Raw genomic sequence first — 17,359 nt, 5'->3', positions numbered from 1 at the left:
ATTTTTTTTGTTTTTATTTATTTCATATATCAATAAAAATAATTTTTACTGTTTTTCTTTTATTTAATAACTTTTTTAATTAGTTATATTATATTTTTCCTAAATTAATATTTTTATTATCATTTGAAATGAAAATAGGCATAGACCTAAATATGGTAAAATTGTAAATATTATGGCATACATGTAGTTAATTTTTTAATTTGCAATGTAACAAAGAAGTTTAGTTAAATTTCTGTATATTAAAATTATTTTATTATTTATATATTTTATTAATTTATTATTCTATAATTTTGAGAAATATATTTACTAATATTTTTAATAATTATAATCAAATAATACATACTGCAACAACTACCACAAAAATGTCACCAGTCAGTAATTTTGATAAAAGTAATAAATTATAATTTTACAGCGATCCATTACTTCAAACTGCTGTTTTACTACATAATTTTTACTGCAACTTACATCGAATTATAATATTGTCTGCAACTCAACTTCAATAAATCCTGTTAAGCTATAATCAAAATAGCTATTAGAAAAATAAAAAAAAACAAAAAAAAACAAAAAAAAGTATGTTATTAAAAGAAAAAACGTTCAGATGAGAAATGAATAAAGTGACCATGTGTATCAGAAAAAAAAAAAATAGGATGGGTTGTAAATTTCTAATTGGTTTGATATATTTTGTTTGTTTGTAATATCGAATTAATATAACAAATTTAGACGAAAAAGTGTGCGTGGTTTTCGATTTGCAGACCGGTTTAGATATACCTGTGAAGAGCTTGCAAAATCCAATCAATTTCAAAGAATGATCTTCTTCCTCGCTATCGCATCAATCTCTGTATCGATTTCTTCCTTTCTTCTTCAGATCAGATCTCTTCCGCCACAAATCATTAACATCTGAATCATTCCTACGATCAGGAGAGAAATATGTACGGATTCGAGGCGCTTACGTTCAACATCCATGGCGGATACTTGGAGGCGATCGTCAGGGGTCACCGTGCTGGGCTTCTCACCACCGCCGATTACAATAACTTATGTCAGTGTGAGAACCTAGACGACATCAAGATGCATCTCTCTGCTACCAAATACGGCTCTTATCTCCAAAACGGTTCGTCATGATGATCCTTCATTGGCTCAAATTTTTGATGATTTGAATTTGAATTTTGTTTCATTGCCTATGAGTTTCTGGTTTTTAGGTATTTGAATTTAAATTAATTATTCTAATTTATCTGCGAATTTAAGAAATTTCCATGTGAACAATTGCAGTCTTGTTAGCAAAATGTTGTTTATGTGATCTGAAATCTGATGTTTAGATGACTCAATGTTATTTTGTTTGAATAATGCAAAATTGCTGGTTCTTGTATCTGAATCTGATGTTTTCTAATGCAGAGCCGTCGCCTCTACATACCACCACAATTGTGGAGAAGTGTACTCTCAAGCTTGTTGATGATTACAAACATATGCTCTGCCAAGCTACTGAGCCAATGTCTACCTTTTTGGAGTACATCAGGTAATGTCTGAGATGTTTACAGACTGTTTCAGTGTACGAAGTTTAGTCTAAGATTTGTTACTTTCACTATGTGAAGGTGAAGATTATGATCTATTAAACTTAAGACGCTGGCATTTGAGATATTGGTTTTGTATGCAGATATGGCCACATGATTGACAATGTCGTGCTCATTGTCACTGGAACCCTGCACGAGAGAGATGTTCAGGAGTTGCTCGAGAAATGTCACCCTTTAGGCATGTTTGACAGGTGACCTACATTCATCTATTATATTATACCTTACTCCTTAGCTGCGTCAGACCCCTTTTCTTTCTCATGCTCTCTTACCTTTTTTCCAGTATTGCTACACTAGTTGTTGCTCAGAACATGCGTGAACTCTATAGGTTGGTGCTTGTGGACACTCCTCTTGCTCCATACTTTTCTGAATGCTTAACATCAGAGGTACAGAGTCATGAATTTATGCTTTCAATCAATCTTGTGCAATTTGTTTTCTAGTTTCTGTTATCAGTATATAGTATCACATGCATATCGCATTATTTGTAGGATCTCGATGACATGAACATAGAGATTATGAGGAATACTCTCTACAAAGCATACCTTGAGGATTTTTACAAGTTCTGCCAGGTGTTTAGTCGATTTCTAGATCTATGTTTTTGAAAATTCAGAATCTTCTTATAAAACAAAATGTCAGAATCTAGCTAACCCCCGCCCATATTTTTTTGTTGTTGTGATGTATGCGAAATAGAAACTTGGTGGGGCAACATCAGAGATTATGTCTGACCTTTTGGCCTTTGAAGCCGACAGAAGAGCAGTGAATATCACCATCAATAGGTAAATAATTACTGATTCGTGCTTGGAAACCACAAGATGTTAGCATCGCTTTGATGTCTTGTTTATACAGGCACTTAAACTTGTTTTCTTTGCTATACAGTATTGGCACTGAGCTCACAAGAGAAGACAGGAAGAAGCTGTACTCTAACTTCGGTCTCCTGTAAGAAGCATTCTACAGTCCAATGATATATTCCATTCAATGGTTGTATGTATTTCTCACCATGGTTTTGATCTTTGCTTCTGAAGCTATCCGTATGGCCACGAGGAGCTTGCTATCTGCGAGGATATAGATCAGGTAAATCCACTAGCTAATACATTTATAATTATATAATATTTACGAATATAGCTCAATGAATCCCATTGTCATTATAGCTCAATGAATCCCATTGTCATTCCCCTTTAGGTTCGTGGTGTTATGGAGAAGTACCCTCCGTATCAAGCTATATTCTCTAAAATGTCTTATGGAGAGAGCCAGATGCTCGACAAGGCATTTTATGAAGAAGAAGTCAGAAGGCTTTGCTTAGCCTTTGAGCAACAGGTTTGTTTCCCTCTCCCCAAATGAACCGCAAAGAACTTTCCTGTAGAACTGAAGTTGTGTTAATACTAAGTTACTAACAGTGGTTGCTTAAACATTACATCTGCAGTTCCATTATGCCGTTTTCTTTGCGTACATGAGGTTGAGGGAGCAGGAGATCAGGAACCTGATGTGGATATCCGAATGTGTTGCACAGAACCAGAAGTCTAGGATCCACGACAGTGTTGTCTACATGTTCTGAGTCTGGTAAGAAGTCGAAAACACATATACAATTTGTGAAATCTGTTTGAAAAAGTGGAGAATAAGAAAAACCCATATTGTTGTTGTTGGGTTTCTTCGTCGCTCCTCTTTACCATATTGTTGCGGTTCACATTCACTGTTTATGTCGCTTTGCGTGCGTGCGTGTATTAAATCTTCCCCAATAAGAATAATTATTTCCTATTTGTTTGTTTTTGGCCATATTCTTGCTTAGTTCTCTATTGTCGACTAATGAACTCTTTGTAATAATATCAAATTACTTTGGCGGCCATTAACATCTTTTTCAGCTTAAATTCGTCTTCGGAGTGATGAAAATCTTATAAAAATAGTTGTGATGAAAATCACACATCAGATAGGTGTTACTCCATGAAATACTTAAAGGGTCTTGCTTTGATTGATCATATATTGCTTTAAGTGAAATATCACATTACACAACTATACACTACACAATGAAACACATATGAAGGATTTCTTTTTGTCATTTTCTATTTCAAGCTTAACCTTTCTCTCATCATCAACTCGACTATTGTTCACTAAACTCAGTCGAAGAAGAATACATTGCTTCTTTTGTAACTTTGATGTCTTGCTCATTTTGGATATTTCATGGAGAACAATACAGAAACAATCAAAGAAAGGCTCTTTAAATGATCCAAGAAGTAATTTTATCGAAGGTACATGATCTTTCAAGTCATAGGTTGGTGTGGCTTAAGCCGAATTCCAACCATAGATGTCACGACGTAGACACACCACACCATAATTATCTTCTTTATACTTTAAAAAGCTCATATTAGCGTAACGTAATCAAAACCCATTGCAAGACACCTTTTTGGTTTACGGGTTCTTAGTACGCTATATATAGAGCTGATGTATACGGATGAGGAAAATGATACTGGTGTGGTGTGGTGTGTTTGTGCGGTCACATCTCTTATGTTTGGAATTTCTAGCTCGAGTCACAATACCTGTAACTTGCAGCAATGGGCTTCCCTTTGGTGGACTAACTTCTAGGATCAATCAAAGACCCTTCCTTTAATCGATCCCTTTGTTCTTCTCTATAAAATATCCTATAACATTATTCACATACATCTTCGTTTACAACGTCTTAAACGATGAGACACATATGTAGTTTTTTTTACCTTTTTCGTAACAAGCAAGACATGAAGCACATATATATTATTCTTTGAATGAGTTCATCCATATCTTTTTTTGTCCATTAGTATCCTGCAAGATAAAGAGATAGATAAAAAAGTGGAAAATGGGAAAGCTTTTGCCCCAAAAATTGTCAACAATTCCAAATCTTTAATATATATTTCTGATAGATAAAATTCCTGAACAGAAATTAAAATCTCATGTCAAATGTAGAAAACTGCAATAATATATGGTTAGAGTAAAAAGTTGTTACGTAGTTAAATCAAATTTTAGATTTCGTTATTCGTAAAAACCTTTATCGGCAACTATGGATGGGCCGGATGGCTATCTATTTTCTTCTTCTCTAATTATGCTTCACACTATCCTGAAATCACATAATAAAACATTTTTTTCTTAGATCTGATATAAAAATACCCACTAAATCACTGAATACCCATTTATTTATCGAAGCATGTTTTTGTAGTTAGAAAAAAGGCATGGGAAGAGTATAAAAACTAAAATCAAAGTACATACCGTTTAATAATAAAGATTAGAAGAAAGAGACAAAAGCAAATAAGATTAGAACAATAGAAAAAGAAGAGTATGCACTATAACGCATAGTCTTGGTGGTCATGACGATACTACACATGCTTTGAGAAATGAGAACCCTGAAGAAGAACTTTAAGACTGTGTGTAATTTTGTTGTTCCATCATTCTACTTCTTCTTTGTATAGTCAAATAGTCAAACATTTATTTCTATTCTTTGCAGTGATGAATTAGAAACCTCTTATATGGTAAATTTATAGAAATTCATAACCATATTATATGGTAAAAATATCATGTTATATTTGATAATAATGTTATTTCCTATATTCTCACAAATGTGTTCAGTCAAACTCTTATTCCTCAATTGTAAAATATTATCATGCTCACGATATATTATTTAATATCATACGAAAAAGCCACCAAATTCTCGAATTGTATAGATCTTAAAACGATCAATAATTTAGATTTAATATCATACGAATCCATCAAATTGCATCAAATTAATACAAAACCTAGTCCTAAAAATAAAAGGACTTATTCAAATAAAACTGTGGGGATATTTATACTATTATTAATTGAGGTGTACAAAAACAGAAAAAAAAAAAAAACTTTACAAAAATTCCATTACATACCCCCATGAAAAGAGAAAACGAAAAGAAAAAAATAGGGGTGGGCATTTCGGTTTAATTTTGGGTTCGGTTTGGGTTCGGTTCGGTTCGGTTTATTCGGTTTTCATAAAACTTTAACCAAACTCAACCAAAGTTATTTCGGTTTGGTTTGTGTTTGAGTCGGTTTATGTTCGGTTCGATTCGGTTTGGTTCAGTTTTAGATTGGTTCAAAAAAAATAAATAATGGAACACTAACAAATAAATTAACTGTCCTTTGATATCCTAAAAATAAAATAACCAATAAGTTATATAAGTTGAATAATTCAAAATCAAATAAACCATGAAGAGAAAAACCTAAAGAAAACCAACCAAATTAAAATCAAATGCCTAACAACTGGAAGTTTAGGACTTAGGAGAAAATAAAAATAAAGAAAACCAGCAACAACAACATAACATAACAATTTTCCATGACCCATCATCTTCTTCTGCTGATCGTTTACTTAGACGTGTGCATTCTCAGTCTGAGATGGAAGATTAAACTCTACCAAAAAAAAAAAAAATAGGCAATAGACATGACGAGAGAGTAAATGGTTCTCGTATATATATATATAAAGATAAAGTAAATTACCTTGTTCAAGTGAATCCATAAACTTGTTCTCTTCCTCTAAATTATCAAGAGACTTCATTGTTTCTGAACGAAGTGCAGCACGTAACCAATCTTGAGTCAAAACCAATGCTTCGACCATATCAGGAGTCAAACAACTTCTGTATTGATCTAGAATACGACCACTAGTGCTAAAAGCGGACTCCGATGCAACTGAAGATACTGGTATTGCAAGAACCTCTCTAGCCATTAAAGACATAATTGGGTATTTTGAGCTATTTGTCTTCCACCAGCCTAGAAGATCAAACGGAAGCCTCAAACTATTTTCAGTAGATACATGCAGTTCTTCTTTTAGATATTTTTCTAGCTAATTTACCTCTTCTAAAGAAGTTTTCTTAGCAACCGTGAATTTTAGAAAAAGATCATCAATGTTGTCGACCTCCATATCCTAAAAGTCTTGGTGTACTTGGGTTACATTCTCACCATCACCGGTAGCAGAAGATTGTAGTCTTGAATTGGCATATCGAGCACTATATATTTTAAATAGTTTCTCCAAAACATCAGTCACCAATTTCTTCATTTCCAGGCATTTTGGATTACCTTTTCCATAGATGTGTTCAAAGCTGAACATTGTAAATACCATTTTGCGACGAGGATCAAGTACACTAGCAATTATCAATATCTTATTGATTTTTCCTGTACCTTCCCAATATTTTTCAAACTTGGTCGTCATTGCAGAAGCCATCTCACTCAAATCAGAATCTTGGCTAAAAGCCATACTTTGCACACTTGACTGAATTTTTCATATCTCATTAAAACAACCATTTGATGTCACCTTTATAGAAGAAGAGAATGCTAAAGTCGAATCATAGAAAGCTTTCAAGAACTTTACCATATGACGAGCTTTGTCCCAATCAATCGCCATTGGAGGTCCTTTCCTCTTCTTTCCATTAGAATCAAGCTCTTTGAACCACGCATCATAAGGTTTATCCATATCAGCCATCCTATCAAATGCAACTTTATACTTAAGTGCACTTTTCAACATCAAGTAGGTGGAGTTCCACCTAGTAACACAATCCAGTACCACACTTCCTCTTGTTATCTTCTCAATCTCCACCCAACGCTTAAATGATTCCAATCTTGAACTTGAAGACCTCACATATTTTACGGCATTACGAACACTTATGATGCTTTTACTTATCTCATCAAGACCTTCATTAGCAATCAAGTTAAGAATGTGTGCACAACAACGTACGTGCATAAAATCACCATTCATCATCAAAGCATCATTGTTTCTATTACCCAATCTCTCTTTCAAAACACTAATAGCTTTATCATTGCCGCTTGCGTTATCCAATGTGATAGCAAAACTTTCTCAATACCCCAATCATCCAAAGATCTTAAAAACTGATTGGCAATGGTCTCTCCTTTATGATCAGAAATAGGACTAAAACTAATAATTCTTCTATGTAGTTGCCAATCCATATCAATGAAATGAGCTGTAATGACCATATAACTCAAAGTCGTGATAGAAGTCCATATGTCGGTGGTAAACGACATGGCTTGCCTATTTCGACTTAAAAGAGTCTTCAATGCAAATTTCTCAGCTTTGTACAGACCAACAGCATCCCTAGTAATTGTTCTTCGTGATGGAATATTAAACCAAGGGACACCATCTCACAAAAAAGTTTAAACCCATCATTCTCCACAAAAGAAAACGGCAACTCATCCATGATAATCATTTTCACCGTTGCTTGCCTACACACGTTTCGATGAAAGGGCTTTATCATATCAACACCATTACCACCACGATCACTAGTACGTCCACCACTAGAGACTATGACATTCTGAGAATCAGATTCAAGATGATCCAAATAAGCTTTGCACTTTTTCATGTGTGTCATCATATTGCTGGTTCCACATGTAGCACGATTACACGAATAGACTTTACCACAAAAATTGCAGGAGCAGTGGTTCTCGTCATCTTCCAGCCTCGTAAAAACTTTCCATGCCGGTGATCTTGAGGGTAGTTTTCTTTTTGGCTTTGGCGACAACGTTGGAGACTCAGGTTCTTTTCTTTTGTTGTTAGTCGTGTTTCTTTTGGACATCTACAAACAAAACATTTAATTAATATTGAGATAGACGTAATTGTATTGCTAGATTTAGAATTTAATTATGTTAAAATTCTTACTGTGGCCGTAGAGAGTAGAGACAATGACGTTGATTATGAGGGCAGAGAACAGAGGAAGTTTGATGTCTGTAGAGTTTTATACTTTAACATAGGGTTAGAGACCATTAAACCTAATTCTACATTAATTAATTAGTTAGAAAAATTATAGAAAATAACAAAATCAAACATGTGCGAGAGGAAGCAATCGTGGGTTAGTGAGAATATTACATATTTACAAATTATGGTAATATTAATTAAAAAAGTACATTGGGTTATCGGTTCGGTTCGGTTATTCGGATTAAGGAAAAATAGAACCAAATGGTTTGAATGTATATTTGGGTTTGGTTTGGGTCGGTTTGGGTTCGGTTGGGTCGGTTTGGTTTGGTTTGGTTCGGTTCGGTTAAAATGCCCACCTCTACAAAAAAAACCAAATCAAGGGCAAAGAGGTAAACTAACTGAACAAAAACACACGGATATTTAATGACCCGATATTACCTTATTCGGATCGTGTGTAAGATACAATTGTATCCAAACATATTGGATCCACTGGGAGAAACGAACTTTTTGGTAGCGCGCTTGTTAAATGTTGGTCTATATAATAAGGTTTAGTCGATATTAACCCTATTATAATCATCAAATACTAACATTACATTGATGCCAAAGATCTTCACATTGATACCAAAAAAAAACCAACGTTACCCATAAATATCTTTCATGGCGTTAGATAATTAGTGGATATTCGATAGTAGCTTTACTATAATCACAAAATACAATAGAACCTCTATATATTAATATTTTTTAAGTTAATACTTACTATAAATTAATATTTGTTTACGGTTCCGAGTTGTGCCGGTATAAAAAATTACATAAATCGATAAAACAATAAGATAATACTTTTTTTGAAATTTGATGTAAAAATATGGTCTCATATATATCATAAATGAATAATGATATAAATTAAATATATATATATATAGAAGAAAATTTAGTGAAATATGACTCTATTGTTGTTTGTCTATTCTTGAATTTTTATTCATATTGGACCTCATCTATAATCTTTCTCATTGCATCAAAATTCTGTTGTGTTGTTTTCTCAAATTACATCCCAAAATTGTGGCGTTAACTAGACGCGATAGTTGCTTCTTTACGTGTAATTGGTTGTAAAGATAGCGCAATATCTTCTTGGACTTCATCATGAAGGATACTAACATCAATTTCTTATAAAGTATAAACTTCTAAATATTTATTATTTTCACCTGCATAATCTAGTAAACTATCGACATCCATCGTATTACAATATCCAAAATTATAAATTAAGAAAATTCTAGTGAATTATAATAAATGTATGTTATTTTTAATAGAGAATGTCCAAAGCTATGAAAATGAAAAAAATTATTAATTTATCGATAAATTTATAATTATTAATTTATCAATAAAATAAAACTTCTATAAATTAATAAAATTATATGGTCTTGACTTTATAAATTTATAGAAATTTTACTGTACCAACATTACCATAAATATCTTACATGGCGTTAGTGGTCCATACTACTCCTGCTTTCACCCACCAAAATAAATACCTAGATTCGTCTCAAAGAGAGACAGACACTCGCTCTCTCATTCCTCTCCGTCTCAAATTTTATCTTTATCTTCGAGATTACTGTGACGGCGAATCATTTTTACAGAGAAAATGGTGAGAAGAGGAAAACTCCGATCATCATTTCCGTGCGCGTTTCCTATACTCATAGTTTTCTAAATCTGATGCGTTTATTTCTTTTTTTTTCTACCTCAGGTTGTGCTTCAAGAGTTCAAGAAGCAGAGATCAGTGACAAGGACTCTCTTCTTCTCGTATACTTAAGTTGATTATTTTGTTTTTTTGGTTAATATGAAAAATTGTGAACTGTTTCCTCGTTTCTTTGTTTTTACGCGTTAATCTGTTGGAGTTTGTAGCTCGATCGTGTACATTGACGCACATCTTTGTTTTATTCATATACACAATTTTATTCCAAACATAGTCATGTCAACTCTATATAAGACTAGTAAACTATATGAGATGACCATGGCCATAATACAAAGCATATTTTGCTTCACTGATCTGCAATATTCGAAAAAAAAATCTATATACATTTGAATGCTACAAAAACATATGAAAAATCAAAAGTTTGATCAAAAATTTAGAGCAAAAGATCAAATTGAGTTAAGGTTTAGATGGAAAATAAAATACAAGTAATGATAATAAAACCAAAAATAATGGAAACATGCCCAAAACTAAGTCTTTGACTTATGGGCTTATTTAAAAAAACTTGATGACCCAAAAAAGACCTGACCCGTCTCGGAATGACCTGATTCAGAAGTCTCATGAGTAAACCTTCACTGAACCTCGTCCTTGATTAGTCGTCGTCGTCTATCTTGTGACCGGTGAGTGTTCCTTGAGATCTTTATTATCGAAAATGTATGTGGACTGGTTTTGATTTCTGCTTCAAAACCAGTCCACATGCATTTTTAATAATTAACTTATGGACCGTTTTTCTTTACATGTTTACCAATTATCCTGTGGATTATCTCAAAAAACGCTTTGTGTATAGCAAATATTTATTTATTTGTTTTATTTACTTAATTTATAAATAATAATAAGCAAAGATAGTTCTAGAAAAATCGAGAAGAGAGACTCAGTTCTCACTTCTCCAATCAATCCATCCAAATATTTGGCTTTTTATTTGATTTGAAGAAATTGCAGTCAGCGAGTGATGAAAGTTTGATGGCATCTTGTACCAATCTTGAGAATTATCTAACTCATGGGAAACTTTCGGATATATGTTTTGTGAACTAAAGATTCTAAGAGAAGCTTTACCAGCAGAAACTAAGAAACCAATTCAAGTGTTAGACTTCTTGAAACAGGTTGAAGATTGTTATTTTAATGCATGGATCGCTTATCGAATCTTGATGACGATTCCAGTTTCAGTTGCATCTGTTGAGAGAAGCTTTTCAAAGCTGAAGTTGATAAAATCTTATCTTCATTCGAGTATGTCACAAGAGACAAGGGCGGATCTACGTGAAGAGGAAGGGGGTCAGATGACCCCCCGTTAAATGTTAAAAACAAAAATTTGTAAGCTGGTTTCTTATGGATTTTTCGGCATAATTGGTTAAAATTCTCTTTATTGATCCCCTCAAATCCCTTTCCAACATGGGTTCGAGTCTTACTTAGTACACTTTTAATTGATTTTTGTTCATAATACCGTACTTTATTTCTTTTAGTTTTAAAAAAAAATTATAGTCTTTTTACACTGTTTGATTTTTATTTTTAAAATAAAATTAAAACGTAAAACTCTTATAATTTAAATTTTAAAAAATAACATTAATATTTTGGAACAAATGAAAATTTATTTAATATTTTGACCTCCTAGAAAAATATTTCTAGATCCGCCATTGACAAGAGAGAGTAAGTGACTTGGCTATCTTGTCTATCGAAAGGGAGCTGCTTAAGAGTGTTGACTTGGAGAGTTTGGTTAACGATTTTGTAGCACAAAAAGGAAGAAAAGTTATGTTTTAGAATTAAGATTTGGGTTCTACTCTTGTTATCTTGTTCGATCCATATCTCCTTTGCTTTAATAATTTGTTCAACTAGGCTTCCTCAATCCTGGTTTGGCTCAATCCTGGAAATACGACACACCTATTCACTTGCTTCCTCAACAAGCAATTAACCAAATAAATAAGAAACAAAATAACTCAAAACAGATTATAAAAGCAACAATTGTTACTCTTTAATACTCTTGTAGCTACCACACTAGTTGACTTCATATACTTCTTCGGCCTTTACAGATATTTAAATGCATCTTCAAGTCTTATATTGACTAATGAAGAAGCACCCTTTAATGCCAATCTGCTAACACCTATCTTATTTGGCTACTTCAATCAAATATTGGATTATGTTTGAAAAATCTATGATTAGGATAACATCTTATTATAGACTACGGGAAAAGATTATTCAAGAACGATGAATAAACTTGTAATGAAAAAATGAAAATTCATGGCTTAGAGTTTTTGATTGGTGATATAATTGCCAATTTTTTGCAAATATTTTGAGTTTGTTTTGTATAGGAGGTTATTTGTTACTTTTCAAATTAAAGGTGCAATTGACAGTAAAATATTAAAATTGGCCTGGAGATTAGGGGGGTATTTCTCATATCTAAAAATCTATGATTAGGATAACATCTTATTATAGACTATGTGAAAAGATTATTCAAGAACGATGAATAAACTTGTAATGAAAAAATGAAAATTCATGGCTTAGAGTTTTTGATTGGTGATATAATTGCCAATTTTTTGCAAATATTTTGAGTTTGTTTTGTATAGGAGGTTATTTGTTATTTTTCAAAGTAAAGGTGCAATTGACAATAAAATATTAAAATTGGCCTGGAGATTGGGGGGGGGGGGTATTTGTCATATCTAAAATGTGACAGCACAATTAAGAAAAACAAAAGGACTCTGACTCCTAAACAGTAATATACATACGATTTAAACCTCGTAACCTTCTTCTTCACCCCCTACTAACTCTCTCAGTCGCAAAAACCGCCGCCGCATCTCCACGACCGTCTTACCACCGGATAATCCATAGGTACTACTTCAATGTCCTTCAGGTCTTGTTTATTAATCAAAAGATGAGTTGCATTAAGAATTTTGGATCCATCGAATCTGACTTCTTTCTCTCTTCTATATTAATATCGCTCGAATCAGCAGCCTTTGATAGAAATTGGGTTTTCGTGTTGTAGAAAGCAGCTAAGGGTTCTTTTTATTTATTGCTTCAGAGATTTATGGCTGCTTCAATCTCAAGAAGGATCTTTCGCACTTTGGGATCCTTAACAGCTCTAGGACGAGTCTCTTCACCAAGTATTTTTTTTTTTATCTCATCTTCTTCACTCAGTGTCAAAATGTGATTTTTATGTTTTTGTTTCCTTGATCTCTTTGATTGTTTCTCTGTGAACAGATTTACCCGTGAATACATCTGGAAATGGTTTAGCTTCTCTTACTAGTAGTGATCTCAAGGTCATCTACTTAGTTAGTACTCTTGAGTTGTCATCTTCCTGAGTATGTTTCAGTTGTCTGGGTTTCATCTCTGTTAAATCAATTGCAGAATGGAATGGCTTTATTTTCCAACCGGAAGCTCTCGACTTCTATTTTGACTCCTGATGATACGTTTCCTTCTGATTTACTTACACCAGACCGAACCATAGGTATCGTCTGTCTATGTTGTTTCGTTTTCAAGCTAATTCCATAACTCTGTATCTTTCATATGCTTTTTACTGAGAATTTTGTACAGTTTATGGGAATTTATGTTGGAGAAATGTAGTTACTTTATGGTTTGAGAGGAGTTCCAGGCCTCATTACGTGAAGGTTTAACTTAGGTTTGGTTGCCAGTGTTTCTCTCTGTTTTGTGATTGTGCTTGAGACGTGTTTAAAATTTCTGAACGATGATCTTTTTCCTTATTGCTTCTCTCTTTTTAAAACTTCTGAACATGTGTGTTGACTGGTTCTGGTATTGATACTTTCCGTAGGACAATACCAAGACTTGGTCATTCCGGTGACAAATTTTCAGAACGAGGACAAGGGTTTCATGGTGTTAGCAGGTGATGTCTTTGATGTTCCAATAAGGAAAGATATCATTCACAATGTCGTGCGATGGCAGCTTGCTAAACGCCAGCAGGTAACTAATTCAGTTATCTCACAGTGCCTTTATTTAGTCAGTCGTATAAGCAAACAATCAATAAGTGTGTGTGTGTGTGACACTCACTTTGTTGGTTGATATTTAGGGAACTCATTCGACCAAAACATTGAGTGAAGTTAGTGGAACTGGTAGAAAGCCATGGAATCAGAAGGGTACAGGTCGAGCTAGACATGGTACACTGCGTGGTCCGCAGGTAAATAACTTTACTTTTATTTTTTTAAGGTTTCTTGCCATCATATATAGCTAGCTCTCTGATTGAACTTTATTGAACCCTTAGTTCCGAGGTGGTTGTGTGATGCATGGACCCAAACCGAGAAGCCATGCGATAAAGATGAATAAGCAGGTCCGACGGCTTGGACTGAAAATAGCATTGACAGCTCGAGCCGCAGAAGGAAAAGTCAGTCTCTTTCTCTTCTTAATCAGAACTTGTGCTCTTGATCGTCCATCATAACTGTGCCTTTGTTATTAAACTGGTCTTATTGTATCTGATGGTTGGGGAAATTTATGCAGCTCCTCGTGTTTGATGATTTGGCATTGCCTACGCATAAAACAAAGAACATTGTGAATTATTACAATCAGATGGAGAAGACAAAGAAAGTCCTTGTTGTAGAAGGTGGTCCTATTGATGAAAAGCTGAAGCTAGCCACCCAGAATCTACATTATGTCAACATAATTCCATCAATAGTAAGTTATAGATAATCACATATCAAACCTTGCGGTTCCTCGACTTTATTGGATTAGCGAATCTTGAACCTTGTTTATATAACGCTTTGCAGGGGCTAAATGTTTATAGCATTCTGCTGCATGATACGCTTGTGATGTCCCGTGATGCTGTGGATAAGATCGTTGAGCGCATGCACACTCCTATAAACCGTTAAAGAGAGCTGCATGTAGCATTGTGATGTCCCGTGATGTTGTGGACTAGATCACAGCATGTAGTTTCTGTACCGGCAATTTTATTTTGGTTTAGAGGCCTCCTATGGTTATTATCACACTGGTTTGTTAGCATGATTGAGTTTTTAAATAATGAATGGTATACTATTTCTATGTGTTTTAGACGTTCAATTACTTGGGCATTTAGTGATTCTGAAAAGTGTTTTTTGATGTCGAAAGAAATCTTCTATCAAAATGTATTACGTAAATTAATTTTGATAAAGATTGTCTCTGACAATGTGCTACGCTTCCAAAGAAAACTCAACAACAAAACCGCATCCAAAATCGATATAAAACTCTATTCTATTAATGCAAAGGCCGCAATCTCTGTTCCTTTTGATTTGGAGTTTTGTGTCAACCAAATGTAAATCAACAATATGATTCAAGAAATTCTTAAATATTAAAAGATCCTACAATATTAATCTGCCCAATATAGGTTTTACAATATTAATTTATTATTTTCATAGAAAGAGCGAGGTCGCTAAAAACTTATTTCTTTTGATGTTCCCCGATTTAATACTAATTATCTTTTAAATGTAAAGATAGCCTCCCTAGTAATATCCCGATTTGAAAGATTTACATCTCCAATTCTCAATGTTTTCCGTGAACGAAGGTAAGATTCTGGAATTTGGATTTTTCTTTTCTCAATGGATCAATATTTAGGAGATAATTATTATTTAAAAAAGAAATCATTTTTTTCTTGGTGAATAGATTTGATCTTAGCTATCTATTATATAATGAGCCCCCTTTGTTTGTAGATTGCTTGAAGCCTCATTCTACTTATGAAGCCATAAGATCAGAGATATATTTAAGAGAAAGACTACAATACTACATAAATAGTGACGAAAATGTTTTCTATCCCAACTTTCCCAACTAAAGAGGAGGTAGCTTTCGAAAACTTTAATAAAGGGTAAAGAGATAATTTTTAATATAATTATTATTACTTTGTTTTCCATCTTTTAATTAATTTTTTTTCTTATGTTTATGTTCCATATAGATAACAGTAGTTATTCGGAGGGTAAAATGCGACCATTCATGTGAATAATATAGATGGCACACATAAAGTGCTAAATGAGTCCACATACTGTACCGAAAAAAACAAACATTTTAACTTAATAACTTTACTACTAATATCAAAAAAGTATCACCAGCCATTTATAAAGGTAAATTAACTTAGGTAGATAGTTTTTAAAAATTACTAGGCGCTAGGTGAGCAGTCAGGATGGGCCTAACGACTAACGAAAAATCGGGGATTAAACGGAAATTAATCGGAGCTTAGTTTTAAGGTTTTTTATTAGTTTACTTATATATATTATTTATTTGTGTAGATATCAACCACATTTAGAATGGTGTAGTGGTTTCAGCAGTTTTTGATTCATTAAAAGTCCAAGTTCGACTCCTGTAACCCATTTTCTGCTACTTTTTAAAGTTCTTTATTAATAAACGGTACAAACGTCATTTCCATATCATCTTCTTCCTTCTAATTCTGCAAACCTAGATGACGGCTGGTTTTTTTCCTTCATTTGGTTCGCTTTCTTCTTTCTTTTTTCTTTAAATTGAACCCAAAATTAATAGATCTACTTCAAACATTCGATTTCTTAAGTTTAAAGGAGAAAAACAGTTATTTTTTTTGAACTTTCCAATTTTTCATCCGATTACAGCATAATCCCGGCACCCTGGCACCACCGAGCAACTTTCCGACGAGGAATCGGCCGCCGATTTTTAAAACAAGGTTTACCTTTTCATTTCATTTCAAGCTTTATATATTCTTTCGCAAGTCCACTACAAATAACGAGAATTTCTTCATAACTAGTACTTGTAAAAGAGGGAAAGCCGGAAAAGAGGATCAAATTTAATCATCCAGGTTATAATCTTCAAATGAATACAATCTAGTGGAACACGTGACCTCTTTTCACCATAATCAGCAGACTCTAATGTTATATAAAAAACCAAAAACTTTATTAATTACTAAAAAATATAAATAAAAAGAGAATGAAATATTGATACTTACTTTCGCCAATAGTTTTTACAATATTAACTTTGATCTCGAAAGGGAGAGGTTGCTAAGAAGCTTACTCCTTTTTACGACCTCGATTTAATACTAGTTATCTCTTAAATATAAATATAGTTTTGTCGGTAATATCCCTACCCTCAATTATGCCTGAATGAATGTAAGATTCCAGATTATGGATTTTTTCTTTTTTATTGGATCAATACTTAGGAGATAATTAATATAAAATATCATATCATTTTATTATTGATCAATATATTTTTTTCTTCTCAACTCATATTTGTACTAGTATTTTTGCAGCAGTTTTTGCTCAAAAATACTTTTCGGAAAATTTTTACATTTAATGCATTGACTTTAATATTAGTTACCAAAACTTTCAAAGTTATTTTTAGGTAAGATTTAAAAAAATAAGGAAATCTTTATACTTCATTCAAACATAAATATCTGATTCCCTTTTATTTTTATTTGAATTTCTATTTAAATTATTTTGAATTATTCTATAATACATT

The 17,359-nt window shown here is 33.1% G+C and overlaps 2 protein-coding genes across 4 annotated transcripts; both read left to right on the top strand.

The window, feature by feature from the left end:
- Nucleotides 1–607: 607 nt before the first annotated feature.
- Nucleotides 608–3,314, top strand: LOC104790509 (V-type proton ATPase subunit d1). The gene is made up of 11 exons (XM_087456284.1): nucleotides 608–838; nucleotides 919–1,108; nucleotides 1,390–1,510; nucleotides 1,649–1,756; nucleotides 1,846–1,948; nucleotides 2,051–2,131; nucleotides 2,253–2,338; nucleotides 2,439–2,498; nucleotides 2,585–2,633; nucleotides 2,742–2,876; nucleotides 2,983–3,314. The coding sequence occupies exons 1-11, from the start codon at nucleotides 806–808 to the stop codon at nucleotides 3,112–3,114; spliced, it is 1,098 nt and encodes a 365-aa protein (XP_087312410.1). The 5' UTR covers nucleotides 608–805; the 3' UTR covers nucleotides 3,115–3,314.
- Nucleotides 3,315–12,614: 9,300 nt separating this feature from the next.
- On the top strand, nucleotides 12,615–15,022 carry LOC104790508 (uncharacterized). Of its 3 annotated transcripts, none has more exons than XM_010516277.3 (9): nucleotides 12,615–12,799; nucleotides 12,954–13,071; nucleotides 13,169–13,227; nucleotides 13,316–13,415; nucleotides 13,737–13,885; nucleotides 13,992–14,099; nucleotides 14,184–14,303; nucleotides 14,417–14,590; nucleotides 14,683–15,022. In XM_010516277.3, exons 2-9 carry the CDS (start codon nucleotides 12,996–12,998, stop codon nucleotides 14,782–14,784), a joined length of 888 nt encoding a protein of 295 aa, XP_010514579.1. In that variant the 5' UTR covers nucleotides 12,615–12,799; nucleotides 12,954–12,995; the 3' UTR covers nucleotides 14,785–15,022. The 3 variants fall into 3 exon arrangements, with proteins under 3 accessions (XP_010514579.1, XP_010514578.1, XP_087312409.1); XM_010516276.2 differs by having other exon boundaries at nucleotides 12,652–12,799; nucleotides 12,990–13,071; XM_087456283.1 differs by lacking the exons at nucleotides 12,615–12,799; nucleotides 12,954–13,071; nucleotides 13,169–13,227; nucleotides 13,316–13,415 and adding an exon at nucleotides 13,502–13,586.
- The last annotated feature ends 2,337 nt before the right edge of the window (nucleotides 15,023–17,359 follow it).

This window comes from Camelina sativa, chromosome 6, assembly GCF_030686135.1.
Source record: "Camelina sativa cultivar CO46 ecotype springtype chromosome 6, ASM3068613v1".
In the NCBI taxonomy this organism is placed as follows: Eukaryota; Viridiplantae; Streptophyta; class Magnoliopsida; order Brassicales; family Brassicaceae; genus Camelina; species Camelina sativa.
The sequence above is the reverse complement of the archived record's forward strand: the minus strand, read 5'-3'. Positions and strand labels throughout refer to the sequence as shown.

What these genes read in the sequence shown, in the direction of transcription:
- LOC104790509 (XM_087456284.1), top strand. Translation starts at nt 806, where the DNA reads ATGATCTTCTTCCTCGCTATCGCATCAATCTCT. An exon ending in CGGCTCTTATCTCCAAAACG is followed by an intron (nt 1,109 to 1,389) that starts GTTCGTCATGAT and finishes TTTCTAATGCAG; the next exon opens with AGCCGTCGCCTCTACATACC. An exon ending in CTGAATGCTTAACATCAGAG is followed by an intron (nt 1,949 to 2,050) that starts GTACAGAGTCAT and finishes CATTATTTGTAG; the next exon opens with GATCTCGATGACATGAACAT.
- LOC104790508 (XM_010516277.3), top strand. Translation starts at nt 12,996, where the DNA reads ATGGCTGCTTCAATCTCAAGAAGGATCTTTCGCACTTTGGGATCCTTA. An exon ending in GTACACTGCGTGGTCCGCAG is followed by an intron (nt 14,100 to 14,183) that starts GTAAATAACTTT and finishes TTGAACCCTTAG; the next exon opens with TTCCGAGGTGGTTGTGTGAT. An exon ending in TCAACATAATTCCATCAATA is followed by an intron (nt 14,591 to 14,682) that starts GTAAGTTATAGA and finishes AACGCTTTGCAG; the next exon opens with GGGCTAAATGTTTATAGCAT.